Here is a 21750-nt window from a genome sequence, read left to right as displayed (position 1 = left end):
AAGTGATATCGCCACCTTCTGGCCCGGCAGCAGAATACAGCGTGTTTTGTCGTTTTCATGGATCGTTTTGACAAGACTGTCATCTGTATGCGAAAAACGCAAAGGAAAAGCCATTTAGTAAATGTACCCTTAGTTGTCTCGTCTGTTGAGTTGATGCCTGAACAAAACTTAACTGAACATTATGTAGAAATGTTTTTTGCAAAAATGTTGACAAAATTCAAACAATAAATGTTGTTTTGTCGCTCTTAAAGGATTAGTTCACCTCAAAATGAAAATTTCCTGATAATTTACTCACCCCAAGGCCATCCAAGATGTTCATGTCTTTCTTTCTTCAGTGGAAAAGAAATTATGTTTTTTGAGGTAAACATTTCAGGATTTTTCTCCACACAATGGACTTCAATGGCAACCAGAATGTTGAAGTTCAAATCAATGCCGTTTCAAAGGGCTCTGCATGATCCCAGTCGAGAAATAAGGGTCTTCTCTAGCGAAACGATCTGTCATTTTCTAAAAATTAACATTTATATACTTTTTAACCACAATTGTTCGTCTTGTGCTGGTCTGCGACGCGCCACGTATTACGTCATAATGTTGGAAAGGTCATCAGAGCCCTTTGAAACTGCATTGATTTGAACTTCAACATTCTGGTTGCCATTGAAGTCCATTGTGTGTAGAAAAATCCTGAAATGTTTACCTCAAAAAACGTAATTTCTTTTCCACTGAAGAAAGAAAGACATGGACATCTTGGATGGCATTTGGGGTGAGTAAACAGATCGCTGTTGCGCTTCAGTTCAAGTGTCATGTTAACCGATCATCTCTCCCTCTTTACTACTAGTTACGGCATGAAATAGACATGAATGAACATTAGAAGGTACGTTGAAAGATAGCACAATTTACAAAAATGTAAAATGGGTTCCATTCCCAGGGAAAGCAAGAACTGATAAGAATGTAAATGTGTACCTTGAAATGCAATGCAAGTCGCTTTGGAAAAAAGCGTCTGCCAAATGCATAAATGTAAATGTATCAGGTCTCATGTAATCAGTGTTTCAGCCGCGGAAAGACATAAATAAAACAGCTAGTAAAAAATGTCATGTAATGTCACATTTACCTAAAAAAAGCCAGATAATGCCCAGCCCTACAAGCTTATGGCACTCAAAAGAGTCAAAAGCATGATCATTGGTAACAGTAATACTCACCTCTAAAAGCAAGGAAATTAGTTACTCAAGATGCCATCAAGGAAAGCACAAACCCCATAGTAACGAAAGTGCAACGGCTAATTATTTCCCCTGACAGATATTGAACGACTTACTTCAGCAGTGCTTCTCTGAGATGTAGTGGCAATTTAATTAAACACTTTTATCCTGAGAACAAATCTCAATGCAGCACCGTATTAATTACAACAAGACCTCCCTCGGGAACTTTAACAGTCGAGTGGCGTGAATAAAATACAGTTTGCTCTTTATATTTGGTACTTTGCACTGAGGGTGATATGAGTTTATGACACAGTTCTGGCTCTACAGGGAAGGCTCAGGCCAGATTAACGCATTAGAGCCAGTCGCTTTGCCCCGGGGCCCCTGCCAAACCTCGCATGGCCTTTCTGTGAACACAGAGGACAGGCACTAAAATACCACCAAACTGAGTCTGAGAGGCACTGTGGATCTCCCTCCTTCAGTGTTAAACGTGTTGTTAAAGAGTCGCTGTTAAAAATAATAAGGCACCCAAAATTGAAATTCTGATTTTATTTAGCTACTCGCTTTTATGATGCTCCAATTTATTTATTCTGTGGGGCCCAAAAGGAGAAACTTATTTTTCATATGACACTTCATCCTGACCACGTCTATCAAAAAGCCATTGCTTGAGTCAATATGAGCTAGTTTCATGAAGCTTTTTGGAGCTTGACTAACGTGGTCACTGTGGACTGTTGTTTTATGCATAAGAGCTAATAATTATTTTGTGCTGCAATGGAAAAATAACAGCATAGAGGTTTGGAACAACACAAGGGTGAGTAAATGATTTAAAGCATGTTGGAAACATGGATTAGTTCACCCAAAAATAAAAATTCTGTCATAATTTACTCATGTCGTTCCAAACCTGTAAGACTTTTGTTCATCTTTGGAACACAAATTAAGATATTTTTAATGAAATCTAAGCGATTTCTGTCCCTGGGTTAGCGAATATAAACAGAAGATCAACCGAACCTGCTTGACCCACGAGAACAAACCTCATTGGTTCTTGTAGAAACTCAAATGTGCTGCGTAACACGAGAATGAACCTCATTGGTTCTTGCAGAAGCTCAAACGTGACACGTAACACGAGAATGAACCTCATTGGTTCTTGCAGAAGCTCAAACGTGATGCGTAACACGAGAATGAACCTCATTGGTTCTTGCAGAAGCTCAAACGTGACGCGTAACACGAGAATGAACCTCATTGGCTCTTGCAGAAGCTCAAACATGATGCGTAACACGAAAATGAACCTCATTGGTTCTTGCAGAAGCTCAAACGTGACGCGTAACACGAGAATGAACCTCATTGGTTCTTGCAGAAGCTCAAACGTGATGCGTAACACAAGAATGAACCTCATTGGTTCTTGCAGAAGCTCAAACGTGACACGTAACACGAGAATGAACCTCATTGGTTCTTGCAGAAGCTCAAACGTGATGCGTAACACGAGAATGAACCTCATTGGTTCTTGCAGAAGCTCAAACATGATGCGTAACACGAAAATGAACCTCATTGGTTCTTGCAGAAGCTCAAACGTGATGCGTAACACAAGAATGAACCTCATTGGTTCTTGCAGAAGCTCAAACGTGATGCGTAACACGAGAATAAACCTCATTGGTTCTTGCAGAAGCTCAAACGTGACGCGTAACACGAGAATGAACCTCATTGGTTCTTGCAGAAGCTCAAACATGACGCGTAACACGAAAATGAACCTCATTGGTTCTTGCAGAAGCTCAAACGTGATGCGTAACACAAGAATGAACCTCATTGGTTCTTGCAGAAGCTCAAACGTGACACGTAACACGAGAATGAACCTCATTGGTTCTTGCAGAAGCTCAAACGTGATGCGTAACACGAAAATGAACCTCATTGGTTCTTGCAGAAGCTCAAACGTGACGCGTAACACGAGAATGAACCTCATTGGTTCTTGCAGAAGCTCAAACATGATGCGTAACACGAAAATGAACCTCATTGGTTCTTGCAGAAGCTCAAACGTGATGCGTAACACGAGAATGAACCTCATTGGTTCTTGCAGAAGCTCAAACGTGATGCGTAACACGAGAATGAACCTCATTGGTTCTTGCAGAAGCTCAAACGTGATGCGTAACACAAGAATAAACCTCATTGGTTCTTGCAGAAGATCAAACGTGATGAGTAACACGAAAATGAACCTCATTGGTTCTCGCACATCAAGTGAACTATGCTACAGTTTCCGTTTGTCATAACAGGGCTGCGTTCGGCCCCGACAAAACGTTGCACAACGTTTTTTAAACAGAAACGGTGATGTTGAACACACTGTTCTGATGACGCAAGAGTTGCAACTATGGCAGCTGAGAAGGCCATTCTTTGTGTTCTTTGTAAAGAATTTTCGGAGCCTGATGAAGTCGGTATAAATATGTGTTTAATACTACAAAATATGGCCGATGTTACAGTAACTGCACTTGCCGCCCAGAACAAAAGAGAACATCCCAATCAAGTGAAGGGATTGCTGAAACTGAAATGGAAGCACACATCTTACCTAATTCAGACTAAAACACATCTGTTTAGCCTCACATACTGACTTTATTTGTAGTTCATACTGTTTTAATACCCTGTATTTTCTTTCTCATTTTTAGGAAAAGCTCTTAATTACCATTGTTTATTTCTATACCAAATGTCATACACTTGCAATGAAGCTAAAAATATAAACAACTACATCATTATGTTGATATCCTATATTTTTACAATAAAACTTACGACAAACATGTCTTCTAATATCCTCAGCTGCAGCGAACACATTTGTAAATTACTTTCCTTGAACCCATTGTGCGAGTTCACTTTAATACCCTGTGTTTTATATACATGTTGCTGCTGATTGGACTGCAGTTCTGACACACCCACCAAACAAGAGAAAACGTATCTCAAACCCCGTTGCACACCGGTGCACGCCGTTTCCAGGAAACATGACGTTCAACCCGGAAACCGTGGCAAAACGCTGCGCACCGTTTTGAACTTGAACGTGCCCCTGATGTGTGTGTTGATGAAATGAATATGTGAATAAAAGCCTAAATTCAATCTGTTCATCAAAAGTTTTACAATCTCTGTATGATTTTTTTGAAGCGTCAAAGTGGTAGTTGCGTAGACTGTCAATGGAGGGACAGAAAGCTCTCAGATTTTATTTCTGTTCCGAAGATGAACGAAAGTCTTACGGGTTTGGAACCACATGAGGATGAGTAGATGATGAGAATTTTCATTTTTGGATTAACTAACCTTTTAAGTGGTCACAACTAAATTCATCTTGGTCCACTCCATACAATGCATAAATGCAAAGACGTGTAACAGACTACACTACACAGACTGAACTCATCCCTTCCCTTTCATCACATGCAGACTTGTGCAATTAATCAGAAACACACATCCTAATAAGGATTACATCTCTCCATTCCACAGCACATGTTTACCAAGAAGAGAAACATTTGGCTGAAAGTAGGACAATCTAGTCCATTCGGCTGAAAATATGGAGTATAAAAGTAAACTTTTCAAACATATATTATAAATGCATAAACTCACAATATTCTCCATGCAATCTCATTCTTTTGCATGAGATTATGCAAAATAATACCTAACCCATACCTTATGTTTGGGTTAGGCACCCTGCACCTTTACATTTTCAGCATGAATCAAGGGATATTTAAAAACTATGCAAACACTATTCAAAGTTAAAGTTATCCCTCCCTGACAAATGCATTTGACCTCGTTCAAAACACGGTGCATGGAAAACTGGCCATTGTGTGTGTGATCAGATTCAGATCTCACACGTGCAGCCGAAACCCAGATGCATTAAATGCCCTAAGGCAGCATTTGCATGAAAAGCAGCATGCCTGTAATGTAAGCTGTCATGTTTAGGTAGGAAATGCTGTCATGCTTTGCCTGTCTAGACGGATGCATCAGTATAAACACACCTCCAATAGCCAACATGACATGCTAACATGAGCTAACCTGCTAATACAATCAAAATATCCCTAAATCAAATATTAAAATGATCAACTGAAATGCATTCCTGACGCTAAACCTCGCTATCATCAGATGTGATGTTCGTGACTTCCTCTGACCCCGAGCACATGCCAAAACCAGCAGCACACGCGACCCGTCTCGAGGCGATGCGCGCGCGTTCGCTCCCCGCACTCCGGGTATAAAAATCCACACACCTTCTCATTTTCCTCTTCCTCTCGGTGTAAAGCGATCACCGTCGATGGCGTACTTCCATCACGTCACGTAGAACAGAAAAGACGCAATTAAGTGATCCACTGAAAGGTGTTTTTTTTTTTTTTTTTTTTTTTGTTCTGTCTGTGTTGTTTCCTCCCACCCGCTATAATATCCTTCCGTTCAACGGATCCCACCATCCACGTCTAGAGGAGTCGAGGAAAAAGAACCGATCCGGTAATCCGCTTTCAGGACGCTGGATTGGAGAAAGACGCGCTCGAGGCGTTCACTTGCTGCGCTCTGATTGGTCGGGGGGCGGGGCGTAAGCTCTTGACGCGGTCGAATCAGAATCGCGGTTTTTGTGCGTCACACAGAATCCCCGCTTGCGTGCGCGCTCTCACTTCTCAGAAGCAGTTGCCAAGTCTGCTTATTATAAGCAATTTTAGGCTTGTTCCCCAAATTTAGATTTAGGCAGATCTGTTTTTGGCCTTATTTGCTGAATACAGGTGCGTTTTTGGGCTTGTTACTGGTTGAAACACATAGAACAAAACGTATGCCCGCTTTATCGTTATTTATTGTTTTAACTAACTATTAGCCTAACTTTTTATCAGTCTAGTTTTCACATTTTAAGCATCTTAAAAGGCATCTTTTTAAGATCCAGCATCTTAATGTCATTATAAACGGCTTTTGATGCGACAGCAAGACATAAACAGTATCTTATTTAGATAGCAGGAGAAAATGAAGTGTCAGGAGATTATGCAATTGTGTCTTATGAGTTTTGAAGACAATAATGAATTCAGTGCCTTTATGCCAGGTCATTTGGTCAATGAATAACGTGCTGTGTGTGGGAGTTGGTGGACTGTTTTTTAAAGGGACTAACTTATATTCTCCCCACTATATAGGGAAGTGAAACAGTTTCCACCATAAACAGTAGTATGCTATATTGTGGTCACATGACCTTCTCATGCTCCATGTTTATGATACAGAAAGCTATCTAATTTTGTGTTTGGCAATCTGGTCGACTGAAAGAGATGTTCAAAAATCACGGCTGATATTACTTACGACTCATCCATCACATCGTAAATGATAGGCAAAGTCCCTTTCAAGGAAAGTCTGTTTTCTCAGCGGCCATATTTGCAACGCCTCCGGAAAGCTGAAGGCAAAAAAAAAAAAAAAAATCCTATCTACTTGAATGGGGAATTCCTGAAATCTCAAAAAACTACTTGCCACACTTGCATTTAAATAACATATTTCAATAAAATCGGACATTAACTGTTCCATAAATGTTATTTCTTATGCTCAAATAGCATTAAAAAAACTTCTAATGACGGCTGCAGTGATGCGATGACTTTACCAATCAACGATTGGCTCTTTTATTTAGAAGGCGGGACTTATTCCGCCATATTGCGCATTGCACTTTCTCCCATTCATGGTAATATGAGTGCACTATCTTTCTATATATTAAGTCTTCTGCTGCATCCCAATTCGTATATGATCTGTCCTGAATAGCATTCGAAATTAGAATTAGTGTGTCCCAAATCATAGTATGTTGAAGTGAGTATTTCAAAGATCTACTTTTTCCAGTTAGAATCCAAAGTGCAGATCGGTGCACACTTTAATGGCTAATATTACCCACAACCCATTGCACATTGGACGTGGATTCAATTAGAACTACAAACATGAATAAAAGGTGTTAAAAAACTACAAACATGGCAGATGTGTGAGTCTGATGGTTAAGTAGAGATGTTCAGATAAAGCGGTTTGAGTGAATAATAATTATTATCTAACCTGACATTGTGAACTTTTCTAAAGATACGTTTAGCCATTAACTTGGAACGTAGCGTTTGTGATACGTCAAGTCGAGTGCATTGCATTGTGGGATACAGTTTCCCATGCAGCTGCTCATTGTGTCATATATACTAGGTCACCTGGGTGTTGCATATAGAAAAATCACATTCACAACAACTGTGCACAGTATGTGTGCATATTATAGCATGCTATTCCAAACATAGCTGGACTGGACAATGATAGCACTGGCTTTTTAATGCAGCAGAAGTGTAGAAGAGATAAACAGACGGCCAAGGTTTGTTTTTCTTGACAGCTTACTACCTAAACTAAATTGCATTAGCCAGATTCCTCTCCAAAAATAGACTTGATTTTATTATTCGGTGTTCTGAGTGTAGCTCTACTGTTAGTACACTTTTCAAGACTCAAGATAAATGTCAATACATCATGAAATTATGAGAGTGTTGTTTGATTTAATAAATCTGGACTGTGTCCGGCTTGCATATTAAATTATAAGACATATCGAAATACAGTGAAAAGCAATAAAAAAATAAAGTAGATCATCTTTAATGAAACGTGAAAAAGCAGACGGGCCACTGGCTGCTGGTTTATCAAGCGTTGTGCCAAACTAATCTGATTGATGTCTGTTAATTCCTCTGAAAACCGCCTAAGATGAGGTTTAATTTGCAGTGGAAGTTTTGCCAGAGTCGGTCATGATGGGACGAGAAACATTAGCCGTTAAGCTCAAGGATTCATCTCCGCAGGACACCCCCAGCACAAATGTAGGTCAGAAAACTTGTGTATGTGTGTGTGTGAGAGAGACAACTCACCGTTACACACTTTGCACTGGCCATTTGAGATGTAATAAACATCATGACTGCATGTTCATATGATGCATGCACTTGCATACGTAATATATACGCCTTTTGAGATGAGTGGGAAAATGACGACAGTATTTTCATTTTTTTACGTGAACTATCTCTTTAAGAGGACCATCATGAGACAGTCTTCATGGTCTACGGCTGTTTTGACTCTCACACCATGATTCCAGATCATCTGTCTGGACTTGCCCACATGCCGACCTCTAAAAGGAAAAGCGGCCCGACTTCACACTAAGGTCTTTATTACTGTGAAAGAAAAACAGGGCTTGTTTGGTTGCACTGACATCAACTTTGGAGGCAATAAAATGACCTCATGCTATTCAAAAAGTCCATGAGGCCTGTGCTTATCATGAAGTTTTTATATTGCCTGTCGACGTGAACTTTGTCCACATTATCAAAGCTTATGGTTTCTGTTTATGCACATGCAAATTCAGCGCTGTCCCTGTGATTGTCGACAACCGGGTCACATTTAGTTTTTTGGCATTGTTACTTTAAGGTGTTCAGTGATTATATTATCACATGCATCATTCATTCACTGGCCTTCATCAGTTTTTCATGTCATAACATGTTTTAAATGCACTAAACAAGACCAAATCAATCAGGTCCACAGTCATAAACCACAAGAGTACAACATGCACTAGCATTAGATTGCTAAGATTTATTAATGTTTTTGAAAGAGTCTCTTCTGCTCACCAAGGCTGCATTTATGTGATCTGAAATACAGTAATATTGTGAAATATTATTACAATGTAAAATAACTGTGTTCTATGTGAATATATTGTAAAATGTAATTTATTTCCTGTGATCAAAGCTGAATTTTCAGCATCATTACTCCAGTCTTCAGAGTCACACGATGCTTCAGAAATCAGTATAATATGATGATTTGATGCTCTAAAAAACATTTATGATAATGATCAATGTTGAAAACAGTTGTGCTGCTTCATATTTTTGTGGAAACAGAAATATTTATTTAAAAAAAAAAATCTTACCAACCCTAAACTTTTGAACCAGCGTATATAATTCACCACTTATTTTATGTCTCAGGTATACGTTTTTGTCTTAAAACAATACAGTTTGGGATTAATGACTATAAAAGAGTGAATCTCATAAAAAACATGATGGTGTAGATTTTCCTTTTTTACAGAGCCACTAAATGAGAATCCAAATTGAAAATAATGAAAATTAAAAGCACAAAAAAATATCTGGATGCATTACAACAATGAGAATTTAATGGGTAAAAGTGCACAAATTATAACTGTCATAGAAACAGGCTTGATTTTCTTCACACAAAACATAATTTCTCACTTTTCTTTTGATTTTGGGGTGGTTTATATTCTGTCATGACAACTCGGGAGTGTTTGGCATGATAATGATTATGACAATGTTTGTTATTGGTCTTAGTGGAATAGATCTGCTACACTTCTGCATAGCTGCCAACTTTTGAGCTTAGCTTGGAGTGAGAATTATGGAGGGGGGAGATTGGGCGGGATGTAAAAAAAAATTGGTGCATCACAATAACTGTATTGTGATTGTCAAAACATTTTAGTAACTAAACTGAATTTTATTAGGTTTAGTGAGAACGTTACAATGTTTACATGGTACAATTTCTGGTAAGCTACGTTTTTTTTTAATTATTGCTTGACACAAATTTCGCGATTTCAATTAAATTCAATTCTTGTGATTTGATTTAATATTGACTCATTTGGATAAATATTAGGTACACAAGATAGGCGTTAATTTATCTCAAGAAAAAATATCTTACCCAATGCTGTAAACATACAGAGAGCAACTATCAGCTGGTAGTGTTATTTAAGTTTAAAAATAACTCAAATTAAATATAAAGCATTTTTTTTATTATAATAACAACTTTATTTAATGATATAAGTAAAAATATAATAAATATGTAATATAGTACACATATTTAGCAAAATACTCTCTTTTTTCTAGCCAACTAACGTGCTATAGCCTATATTATGGTCATTAAATGGCTTTCCTGAGGTAAATGTTATGTGACAATTGTTCTCCGGCTGTTTTATTGACCTCTTTCCGCGGTTGAAAAACACTGATTGATCGATATTATGTATGAGGAACATACATTTCGGTAAGTTGTACTGTATCTTTCAACAGTGTTCATTCGTGTTTATTTACTATTAGCTAGAGATGATCGGTTCACGTGCCACTAGGGATCTGTCACGTCACATTTACAAGCGCCAAAACGGTATTTATTGTTTGAATTTCGTAAATTCGTAAAATTGAGATTCTTTTATATCATAAAGTATCCTGCTCTGTCTAGTCTGTCGGTCTCCGTGTCCTCTTTGCTTCGCGATTTTTCTGTGCGTGAGAAAATGGATGTGTGGCGTGAGAGTTGGCAGCTCTGCTTCTGCTGCTGTTATTGCTGCTGTAGAGCAAGTACGGGACTCGCTACTGCCAATACACACACGACACGCTGCTGTGAGCAAGTGAGACGTGCTGCTGCTGTACAATATAGCGTACGTGAAATAACTGTAGCAGATCTATACAGGTGGAGCTGGGGAAGGTGGAGGGTTTCTGAAAGCGCACTGCAACTGCTACAGCAAAAGCTGACAAAGTATTTGAGGGCTGAGCTGCGATCTCATTGGCTACTGACGCAGCAGGAACCAATCAGCTGTGCCCTATAGAGAATGATATGATTGCAAGCAGATTGAGTTAAGGTCCAATCAGCCTGCGCCATCTAGAGTTTCATGACAGAACTTTGTATATAGCAGATCCATGAATATGATCCTCCCTGAAGGTGCGTTTGCATGCGTGCAATACTCACTGGTGACGCTGTTATAGCTACTGATGGATGACGTTATAGGTGGAGTCTCGTCGGAGTCCGTATCGTCGTCCTGGGAGCAGCCGGCCTGGATGGCCCTCAGGTAACTGTGGCTTCGAGACCGGAAGCAGGTCGGTGTGGGCAGATCCAAGGCCTCCACCGTGTGAGAGTCCACCTGCCCGTACGCCGCGTGTCCCCCGTAGCCCTGCTCCACCTGAAAGGACACATGAAGGTTGAATCGACCCGCGTGAAGGATGCGTGCCTCGCATGGGGAGAGATGGGGACGCCACTTTAGTGTGGACCGAGCGGACATGAAGAGGAAACGGCTCTAAATCCAACAGCAGATTTCCATGCTTTAGTGAATCTTGAGTGGTTTTCATTACGGTAAGTCTATGCAACAAATGTGGCATAAAATGAGAAAATCCTTACATTTATTCCTTCCACAGTTGCACTGGTCCTTGTCTGTTGATGAGAACTCTGTTTTATAAAATGCTAGTAATTTAGATAATTTTTCACCAAAAAAATTCTCATTTAGAAAACTCCCATAAAACTGGGAAAATTGTTTAAAAAAAAATGTTTTGTATCTGTCTATTAAATTTTTGTAATGAATTTTTTTGATATATTTTAATAAAATAATTATAATTTAAATATTTCTAATGTTTATATTTTAATTTATTATATAATATAATATGCCTTGCGAAACTTAAGCAGGACACACAAATTATTTACAAAGGGATTTGCTTTTCTAAGCTGATCATTGTGGCACTGCAGTGTAGGATGTCTTAAACCTGAAATATAATAGTCTCTCCAAATCCATCAGGAAGAAAGAGTCAATGAGTCCTTCTGTGCTTCAAATGACCTTTAAGTCTTTCCAAACTATCCTGCAACCAAAACACAATCACGGTTCAAACTCTCTCGAAGGAAAAGCGGCGGTGGTTTGCAAGCCTGAATGAGCCGTTTAGATGTTGAAGAATAAAGAGTAAAGAGAGAGTTTGTGTTTGTTCATCCAGCATGTGACACTTTCCACAGGGACACAACAGATTTGTGTGTGTAAACCTGACAATTAAAGGCAAACAAATAGACAAACATACCAAACTGCAGTAATTAAAGTGAAAAAGCTCATTGAATTAAAAAAAGAAATAATTCCTAGGAATTTTTTTCTTGACTTCTTTCCCTTTGATTCACGCAATTATTCTCCGACAGCGTTCTTCCAATCTCAGAAACAACTTCTCCATGAAACATCCATCAGTCTTCACAATAATCCCAGTAGGCAAAGTAGATCTTCAAAAAAAAATCAATTCCTCTTTAGAAATCATCAACATTTCAGACCCTCGACTGGCTTCACTGGTCTTGAAGTCTTCATCAGCATATTGAGAGGGAATGTAGGCGAACACCCAAGCATCTCCTCCCGATAACATGCCCTCAAACTGATTTCCCACCCTCCACGTCTCCTTAAACTAGCTTTAGGATGTCTTACAGCATTTCTAATCTGGAACACTCTGTTCCTGAGGTCGAGTGAACAGCAAAACCTCTCTGACACATTTCAGCGTTTGCTCTGCGACGTGGAACACATAACGGCACGATTTACAAGACTAAACAGAAATAGACTTTTACATCTTCTGAAGAAGGAGTGAGCAAAACTCTCTGATTAGATGATTGGTTGCTGTGGGTGGTTGTTAGGGTGTTTTGGTTGCTATGTGGTTACTAGGCTGTTATTGTTGCTAGGGTGTTCTAGGGGTTGCCACTGTATGTGGTTACTAGAATGTTCTAGGGGTTGCTATGGTGTTGCCATGTGGTTATTAGAGTGTTATAGGGATTGCTAGGGTATTGCAATGTTGTTCGGGGGTTGCTTTGTAGTTAACAGAATGTTCTAGGGGTTGCTATGGTGTTGCCATGTGGTTATTAGAGTGTTATAGGGATTGCTAGGGTATTGCAATGTTGTTCGGGGGTTGCTTTGTAGTTAACAGGAATGTTCTAGGGGTTGCTATGGTGTTGCCATGTGGTTATTAGAGTGTTATACGGATTGCTAGGGTATTGCAATGTTGTTAATGTTGTTAAGGGGTTGCTTTGTAGTTACTAGGATGTTCTGGGGGTTGCTATGGTGATTTTCTATTTATTTTTTATGCAGTTTCTAGGGTGTTCTGGGGGTTGCTATGGTTGTAGTACTGTATGTGGTTACTAGTACGTTATGGGGGTTGCTATGGTATTACCATGTGGTTACTAGGGTGTTATAGGGGTTACTACTGTAAAAATGTTCTGGGAGTGATATGGTTCCATGGTATACATGTTTGCTGTTCTGTGTTTTTCTATTTGGTTACTAGGGGGTTCTGGGGGTTGCTTTGGTGTTACCATGTGGTCATTTGGGTGTTATAGGGGTTGCTAGGGTGTTGCTATGTGGTTTCAAGTTTGTTCAGGGAGTTGGAATGTAGTTAGGGCGTTCTGGCCTGGGGGTTGCCGGGGTGCTGCTATATGTTTGCTATGATGTTCTGTGGATTGTTATATGGTTACTAGGGGGTTGCTATATGGTTGCTAGGGTGTTGCAGGTCACTAGGTATGGGCTGGGTCCCTCCTTCAATTTAAGTTCAGTTTCTTTTAGGATAATGTGCACCAGTTAATTGTGCATTAAACTAAGCATTAATAACTACAATGTACTTTAAGTATTAGCAATAATAACAATGATGCATTAATGATTTGAAATAAATGAAAGGATGACCTGTCTCATGGTAGACCCTCGTCCCAGCGTGGAGGAGCGCTGACCGAACGCCCCATCAGTGTCCCAGTTCTGCAGACCCACGTCCCCTGATGTCATCAAACAGTCCAGGTTATCCAGGCTGCGATTGGTGGGGACCTCGCATAGAGGCGGCATACAGCTGAGAGGAACGCAAACACAAGCGCATCAGATCACAATGCATTCCCCAGGAAACCTTTGTTTACTTAGCCAATAACGTGACTTTAGTTTTTAGTAGCGTCATAGACGAGGTGAGAGAGAGAGCCAGATGCAGGACGTTAGGAACTAAATAAAAAATAAAAAATAAAGAAAGTTTGGTGAGGATTCAGCCAGGATTCTAGTGGAGGTGGACGTTGTGCATCGGGTGTTTCGTGGGGAACGTGTTTTTAGCGTATAGAGGTAGAATGTGTCACGTGATCAGGTCGTGCAGGGGGGTGTTTCGTGGGGAACGTGTTTTTAGTGTATAGAGGTAGAATGTGTCACGTGATCAGGTCGTGCAGGGGGGTGTTTTTCGTGGGGACCGTGTTTTTAGTGTATAGAGGTAGAATGTGTCACGTGATCAGGTCGTGCATCGGGGTGTTTCGTGGGGACCGTGTTTTTAGTGTATAGAGGTAGAATGTGTCACGTGATCAGGTGGAGGCGGGGCTTAAACACTGACCTGTGCAGGTGCGGCACTGATGTGGCGCTCTGCAGAGGAGACCAAACCACTCCGAACCGACAGGGACTCTGTCTGCTAGTATAGGAAGGGTGGGCCGTTACATGGAAGACTGATGTTTGTTTCTAAGGTTCATCAACACTGGCTCGACTGATTATTGCATGACAAACGCTAGTATGCGAAACAGTAAATAGAAATGCCATCTTTTGCAGAGCTACTGTATTCACAGGGATTTTTTTCCAAGTAAGATTTAACCATAAACTATTCAGTTCAAAGTCTAAAACTACTCTTTTCCCTGTTCATGAAATGATCGATTTTAATCTATGTAAATAGGGGGGAAATCAAGTTTCCAGAATATTTAAGACCCAAACGTTCTTTAGGATTTCAACTTTTATTAACCAATGAATTTGCATGACTTTTCCAGTTGTCCGTGAAATATTTTATATGATTAAGGAAATTTTTTATTCATGTTTTGAAAAAAATGTGTTTTCAACATACCACTTTTGAAATGCCAATAAAAATTGTTCAAATATTATATATATAATTCATATTTATTCAAATTCTAACATATATTTCTAACAAATATTTGTATCTATTACAATATTTACAATATATATTGTATGTTACTATACAAATTTACATATATACGGTACATATACACATTACATATGACTATACATATTTATTTTGAATATTTATGAATTTATTATTATACAGATATTTGTAAAAAAAAAAAAAAAAAAAAAAAATACTACTAATAATAATAATGTCAGTTTTATATGTCTCCTTAAAGGTAACAAAGCAGATCAAAATGAATCCATTTTAATAAAAATAAAAATAAAAAACAGGATTCCAGAAATTTTAAGAGGCAAATGTTTTTCTGGTTTCCACTCAATTTATCTTATGAATTTGCATGACTTTTCCAGTCTTCCGTGATTTGCTTGATAAGGAGTAAAGATACATATTTTTTAGATCTATATATTTAATTAAAAATGTCTATACAAATTAAATTTCTTTATTTATTCTAGTAGTTTTCATTTATTTTAAATCATGTGTAAGTTTGCTGAGGCCTTGGTTGAGAACCACTGTGTTTACGTTTGAAATTGAATACATGCATAATGTGTAGTACGCAGTGTATACTTAGTTTACTATACTTCATATGTAGTGTATTCTATATTACTATACTTAGAACAAATAGTATGCATCATGTTCACAGTAATTATGCAGCGTGCATGTTAATCCAGTGAGTGGCATTTCTAATGGACGTTTGATACAAAACTTTTTGCAGTTTGATATTACTTCAAAAAGAACCTCAATTTGACCTCCATTTAATCTCACCATCGAGGAGAAACAATCGAGATATTAAAGAGATCTCCTTTGTAGTTTTCCGTGGATAAAGTGAGTCTTGTTTAATGAGAATCATCCTATGGTTGAACACTTCAGATATGAAGCTTTATAGTTCCTAATCAACATGCTGCCATCTGCTGGTCACAGGGAATATGTTCCTGATAGCATCAATGATCAAATGTTCAATTTAGGACATTTGATTAAGACGAGGCACTAAATAATGCTCCTTATGTGATGGGCATTAGCAATTATCACAGAGAGAATCACATTTAAAGTCATCATGCGTGCATGTGGAGCCTTGTGTCTGTTTGTCTGGAGATGTGTTTGATTGCATTGAGTGTGTGCATGTTGTAATTTCTCATAATAACTAGAGATTATGAAGATATTTGATGTTGAGTTTTCTTGCTGTCTGAAACATAAAATAGATGGTGTTTTGCAATGTTGTGTGGCACAATCTGGTTAATTTCTTGAATTTTGTATCAAGCAAAGTGAACGAAATGAGTCTCAAGTTAAATTTAGTGGGTAATGTGTGTGTTTTCTGTGACGATAGACTTCATAGAAGTTAGTGACAAAACGTAATGACATCCAGAAACATTCTCAAATAAAATATTACTAAAACATGTAATATATATATATATATATATATATATATAAATACTAAAATAACACTAGACTAATTAAGCTATTCTAAACTGTTTTTATGAGATTCATATCTAACAGAAAGTATGGATATATGATATTATACAGTCATATATGCACAAGGCTAATTAGCCTTGGCACATTTAGATTTTGTCTATTCATCAATGCAAATTTACTGCAACCGCTGCAATGCAGATTTAATAGGATGTGGATACAAGTTATGATTATTGTATTTACTTAATAAAGTTATATTAATTAATTGTGTATTTATTAAATGAATGATTAATATACTTCTGCATTTGTATAAATAAGGCTGTTCTATTTATTTATTTTTGCCCATGTATAAGGTTGTGAGGATTTGTGTAAAGTTTATATAATCTAATGTTGAGTTTTATTATTTTTGTGAGTTGTACTCTATTCACAGATTGGATTAGTTTATTTATTACTTCTGAAAAGTGAAAAGTTAATACAAATTGAATTTGACTGTTCTTATTTACAGCAGTGAATAAATGCCATTAAAAGCTAATAATGTATCACTGTTTATTGCTGATGTTAAAGCTTACTGAACTTTAAATGATTGGATATCTACAGTTTTACATATAAACACAACATTAGATTGGCCCCTCTGTTACTGTGGCCCCTCTTGTGTTGAAAAAACCTGTGAAGGGTTTTTAATAGATAAGATAGTAAACTGTATTTTAAACATAAGTCTAACATCTAAACCTGACTCCTCCTTTAGGCCTAACATTCACTCGAACACTTGAACAAAATGTACTCTGAATATTGTTGGTGTCCATGGAAAATTCTGAGATGCGGACCAGACAATATCAGAAATATACTGTCTAGAATAGTCTCATGACATGTTGAGTAATCAACTGAACTTCTAACCTTTAAAAAAAAAATTGAGATCGAAATTTGCTCTGCCAGTGAAATGGGGGCTTGTTTTTGCAAAGATTGAACCTGACATGAGTTTAGTCACAGTGATCTTACTGTTATGTCTGTCTTTATCCTATAAAACCTGATGTATTCTTCTTTTTAGGAGAGATTTTCTGAGAAATGCTCGAGAACTCTCCTGGCCATGGTTAAAAGCATTTGAAGGACATTTACTGAAGTCTGTTACTGAGTATTGTTGCGCAGCAAGTTAGGCTTAGAGAACTCAGCCGACGTCGATGAGGAGACGCACTAGACTAGAGTATAAATATTATTGAACCAGGACGTCGATTATAGACGAGACCCAGGTAGACTTAAAGGGTTAGTTCACCCAAAAATGAATGTTCTGTCAGTAATTACTCACCCTCATGTTCTTCCAACCGTGTAAGACTTTCGTTCATCTTCAGAACACAAATTAAGATATTTTTGATGAAATCTGAGAGCTGTCTCACTCCTCCATAGGCTTCTATGTAATTGAAACTTGCCGGCCCAGAAAGTTAGTAAAGACATTGTTAAAATAGTCCAAGTGACTACAGTGGCTCAACCTTAAGTTTATCAAGCGACGAGAATACTTTTTGTGCGCAAAAATGAACGAAAGTCTGACGGGTTTGGAACAACATGAGGGTGAGTAATTACTGACAGAATATTCACTTTTGGGTGAACTAGCCCTTTAAGTCAGGTGTGAAAGAAGACAAATGCTCCCACACCCCTGATGCTGTGTTCGCTGCGGGACTCACCTGCGGGGCGGTAGGGGCGGCTGCTGCTCGCTGAGGGACTGCTGGGTGGCCTTCAGGTAACTCTGTCGTCGAGCTGCCGTCTTGGGCGAGGGTTTGGGTGAAGGGGGTCCGTCTGAGTCCTCGCTGTCCTCCACGTCTCCCATGGCTTTAACGTAACTGCCGCTGCGCATGCGCCTGCACGGGATCTCTCCCGCGGCCCCTGCTTTACCCAGCGTCCCGCTCCACTCACCTCCAGGCACCTGCCAAAACACTTACTGTTACAATACACACAATCTGCATCTGGCTCAAACATCTCAACTAAAACTTTTTGAAATAAAGCGTAAAATGCATGTGACAAGCTCTATTCATTCATGTTGGTTTTATGTTCTGGTTTTACTGTAGAAATGTCATTCAGAATGACAACAAATTATTGTTCAAATTTATATATATATATAATTAATAAGTATAGAAATATTTCTATTTATTATTACTATTGCACTTTTGTGTATTTATTATCATACAAATATTAGTAAATATTTAAAACTCTGCTCAAATATTAATCATATATTTTTACAAATAGGTATTATTATTTTTTTATGCATAAGATGTTTTTTCAACATAACACTTGAAATGCCATTCATATGTTCAATTATTGTTCAAATCTTGTTGTTATATCTAAAAATCAAATACTAGTTAAAAAATTATATACATTTATAATATACATATTCTAATAAATATGTTTTTATTATTATTGCACTTATCACACACACATATATGTTCTGTTTTTGAAATGCTGTATATATATATATATATATATATATATATTATAATTTTATATAGAATTTAAATTCAGTAATAGGTAACAATAATAATTCTATCATTGACCCCTTTAGAAACAATACAAAAATATATAAAGTATAATAAAAATGAAATAAAGTGCTTATCTGACATTATAATCAATGTTATAATTCAAACACACCCTATTATGAAATCTTGTATGTCTTATCCTAGTAACATTTGCCTCAAATATCAAGAAATCCATCTTTCTATTTCTCTATCATTCGTGCACTTAAAAGAGTTAGTTCACCCAAAACTGAAAATTCAGTCATTTCGTTCCAAACCCGTAAGACATTCGTTCATCTTCTGAACACAAATGAAGATATTTTTAATTAATTCTGAGAGATTTCTGAGCCTCCATTAAAACTCTGTTCAGACAGAACTCTGATGCTTCAAAAGAGATCATAAAACTAATATGAATCGAGCAGTTCAATCCGAGTGTTCTGAAGAGAAACAATCGCTTTATATGATTTAATGAACAGATTTAATTTAGGCTTTTATTCACATATCAGCATTGATCAGTGAATGTACATAGAGGACTCAAATATGGTAAACAGAACCGTACTTGATGACAAAAGTCTTATAGGTTTGGAATGAGTAAACGATGATTGAATTCTCATTTTGGGGTGTACAATTCCTTAAACTAGTCCTCTGTGGTGTAAATCAAGCTTTTAATGTTGTTTATATGTCTATGTGGTGTTTTTAATATGCTTTAAGATAATCCATGTGTAAACTCATAATTCAACACCATTGCTGAGTATTTTCTCCTTAAAACTGCAGTGAACCAAAAACACGGTTTAATATCGCTGGTGTTTCTGACGTCACAAACTACCTTGTAACCAATCAGATCAACGTGTGATCATCAACGAGTGGATCTCTGAGCTGAGGGAGTGAGTGGAGGCGGGGCTCATTTGCATATTCATAGAACCGCGTATACTAAATGAGGCAAGGGTGTCGAGTTACATTCAAGCTATTTTAAGGCATGAATTTATTTATGTTTTTAAATATGTAATTTTGGTGATCAAAGATGAGTTTTAAGGGATGAAATGATTGACTACAGCCAGCCTTTAACTGTCTTTCTTTCGTTTCTGCATGTCACCTGTAGGAAGTTGCAGGTCACCATCTCCTGTCCGTGGCAGGACTTGGACTTGAGCAGGGTCTGGTTGATGGTTGCGGAGCCCTTCTGAAGCACCTGTCGTGCCTGACTGAGGGTCAGTGTTGACCAGGAGCCTCTCTTAACCAGCACGCTGTCCCCCGTCTGGCCCCCGGGGGGCAGGCTGACCTGAGGCTTGAGGTCTCCGCTGCTCTTGGAGGATTTGAGAGTGTGCGCAGCAATGGTGTTGTAGCCCTGCGGATTCAGTCTGGGTGGCGCTTGACTGTCCGACACGGCTCTTCCCAGCGTCATCATGCTCAGAGGGTTTCGATACGCCACTGCTAGCGGCCCGGCGGCGGGTTGAGTCGGTGGATCGTCCTCTAAACCGTCATCTGAGCTCCAGAAGCCTGAGAGATTGGGCCGCGGACGCCGTTTGGTGCCTTCTGTCTTAGCGCGGTCTTTGCTTTTGCTTCGCCGGGTCGTTTTCGCCGTGTCGCCAGCGGTTATGCTTCCTTTAACCGCCGATCCCTCCAGGGATTGCGACTTGGCGAAGAGTTTCTGGACGGATTGGACCAGGTTTCGGATGCGGCTGGGACTCTCGCTGCGCGGCTTTGCGCCGCGGCTGCGGCGGTGGAACTGTAACGTGCTAAACCCGTCACGCTGTAGCGGTAGGTGGCGCTCCAGCTGGTCCAGAAGGTTTGCCGGGAGCCGGTTCATCTTGGCGGCGGCCGCGGAGGAGATGGTGGCCGTGCCGCTGCTGATCATGGCCGGGGCGCCCAGGCCCAAGCCCAAACCCATGGACATGGAGGACGTGAGGGTGCCAGAGCGACTGCCTGTCTGAGCCATACAACCCTGAGGAGATGAACAATATCATCACGAAATTACATAAAAATTATGCAGGTGTACTAAACCAGGAATGCAAAACTCAGTTTAGCTTCAATCCTAATTAACCCTTTGGTGCTTTTCGCGTGTCGGTCAAAAGTGACAAAATTTTTGTTCGATAATGTTTTTTATTTCGTATTTTGTATTTTTTAGGTGATTTTATGGTACTTCATTATATTTATGCTGTATTTATAATCCATTTATTCACTTTTTGAGCATAGACCTGAACATTTCATTTTCAACTTAAACTGTCGTAAATCTTGAATGCTTTAGGGCACCGACTTAAGTTTGATCTCCTATTAAAGATGACACTTGGCAGATTATTGCTGAAGTGAAAAAAAGTTTTGAAAAGTTAACTAAAAAAAAGTTACAGAATTTTATGTTTATTATATGAAAAATGTGAAAAAATACTATTTTCAGTTTTATTCAATTATATGAAATATACATTTTCAAAAACATGTTTTACTTCAAAGCTGTGAGAAAATCAAAGTCATAAATCTAAACAAGTTGTGTTAAAAATTTTAGCCTGATATCTTAAAAAATGAGCTTTCAGTAAGATTTTGTTTGGTCGCAATACCAAAAGATTTCACTAGATGAAATTCATCTCACATTAATTTCCAATGTGCTCATTTTTGACTGCGAGGAGCACAAGTATGACCATTTTTTCAGGACCATTTAACCTGTCCGAATCATGTCTATGATTTTTTTTGTGTGTTCAAATAGCAAGTGCCAAAACCTTTACCAAGTTCCGCACCATTCTGATGAAGTAAAAAATTTAATTAAATCAAAATTGTAAAAATTTTCGAAGAGCAGCCGAAGTGCACCCTTCAGGCTTCTTTGAAAACTACAGGTGTGTTGAAGCAGGGTTGGAAATAAACTCTGGAAAAAGTTTTAAAAAATGTAATTAAATTGGACATTTGTAAACTGTATTAAATATGTCACATGCACAATACTACAATTATTGTAAATAACTAGGAATAGGAAAACTAGAGATCTATTTGACCTTCGCAAAACATTTGTGAAAGTCGGTATCAGGGATATTATCGCAGTTGTCAAGTGGC

General features: G+C 38.4%; 1 protein-coding gene across 4 annotated transcripts in view; it reads right to left on the bottom strand.

Annotated features, from left to right (window-relative positions):
- The window catches only part of dlgap4a (discs, large homolog-associated protein 4a), a 196647-nt gene that overhangs the window by 16364 nt on the left and 158533 nt on the right, over positions 1-21750 (bottom strand). For 2 of the 4 annotated variants that reach the window (XM_084427409.1, XM_084427410.1), the window contains 5 exons: positions 19814-20659; positions 17899-18137; positions 14249-14323; positions 13576-13732; positions 10866-11076 (listed from right to left, as the gene is read on the bottom strand). In XM_084427409.1, the coding sequence (XP_084283535.1) occupies positions 10866-11076; positions 13576-13732; positions 14249-14323; positions 17899-18137; positions 19814-20659 (1528 nt within the window). The remainder of the gene's footprint in view (positions 1-10865; positions 11077-13575; positions 13733-14248; positions 14324-17898; positions 18138-19813; positions 20660-21750) is intronic. The other 2 variants (XM_084427412.1, XM_084427411.1) reach the window with 1 other exon arrangement.

Source organism: Rutilus rutilus (assembly GCF_951802725.1).
Source record: "Rutilus rutilus genome assembly, chromosome: 13".
Taxonomy (NCBI): Eukaryota; Metazoa; Chordata; class Actinopteri; order Cypriniformes; family Leuciscidae; genus Rutilus; species Rutilus rutilus.
This window is presented reverse-complemented; position numbering and strand designations above follow the sequence as displayed.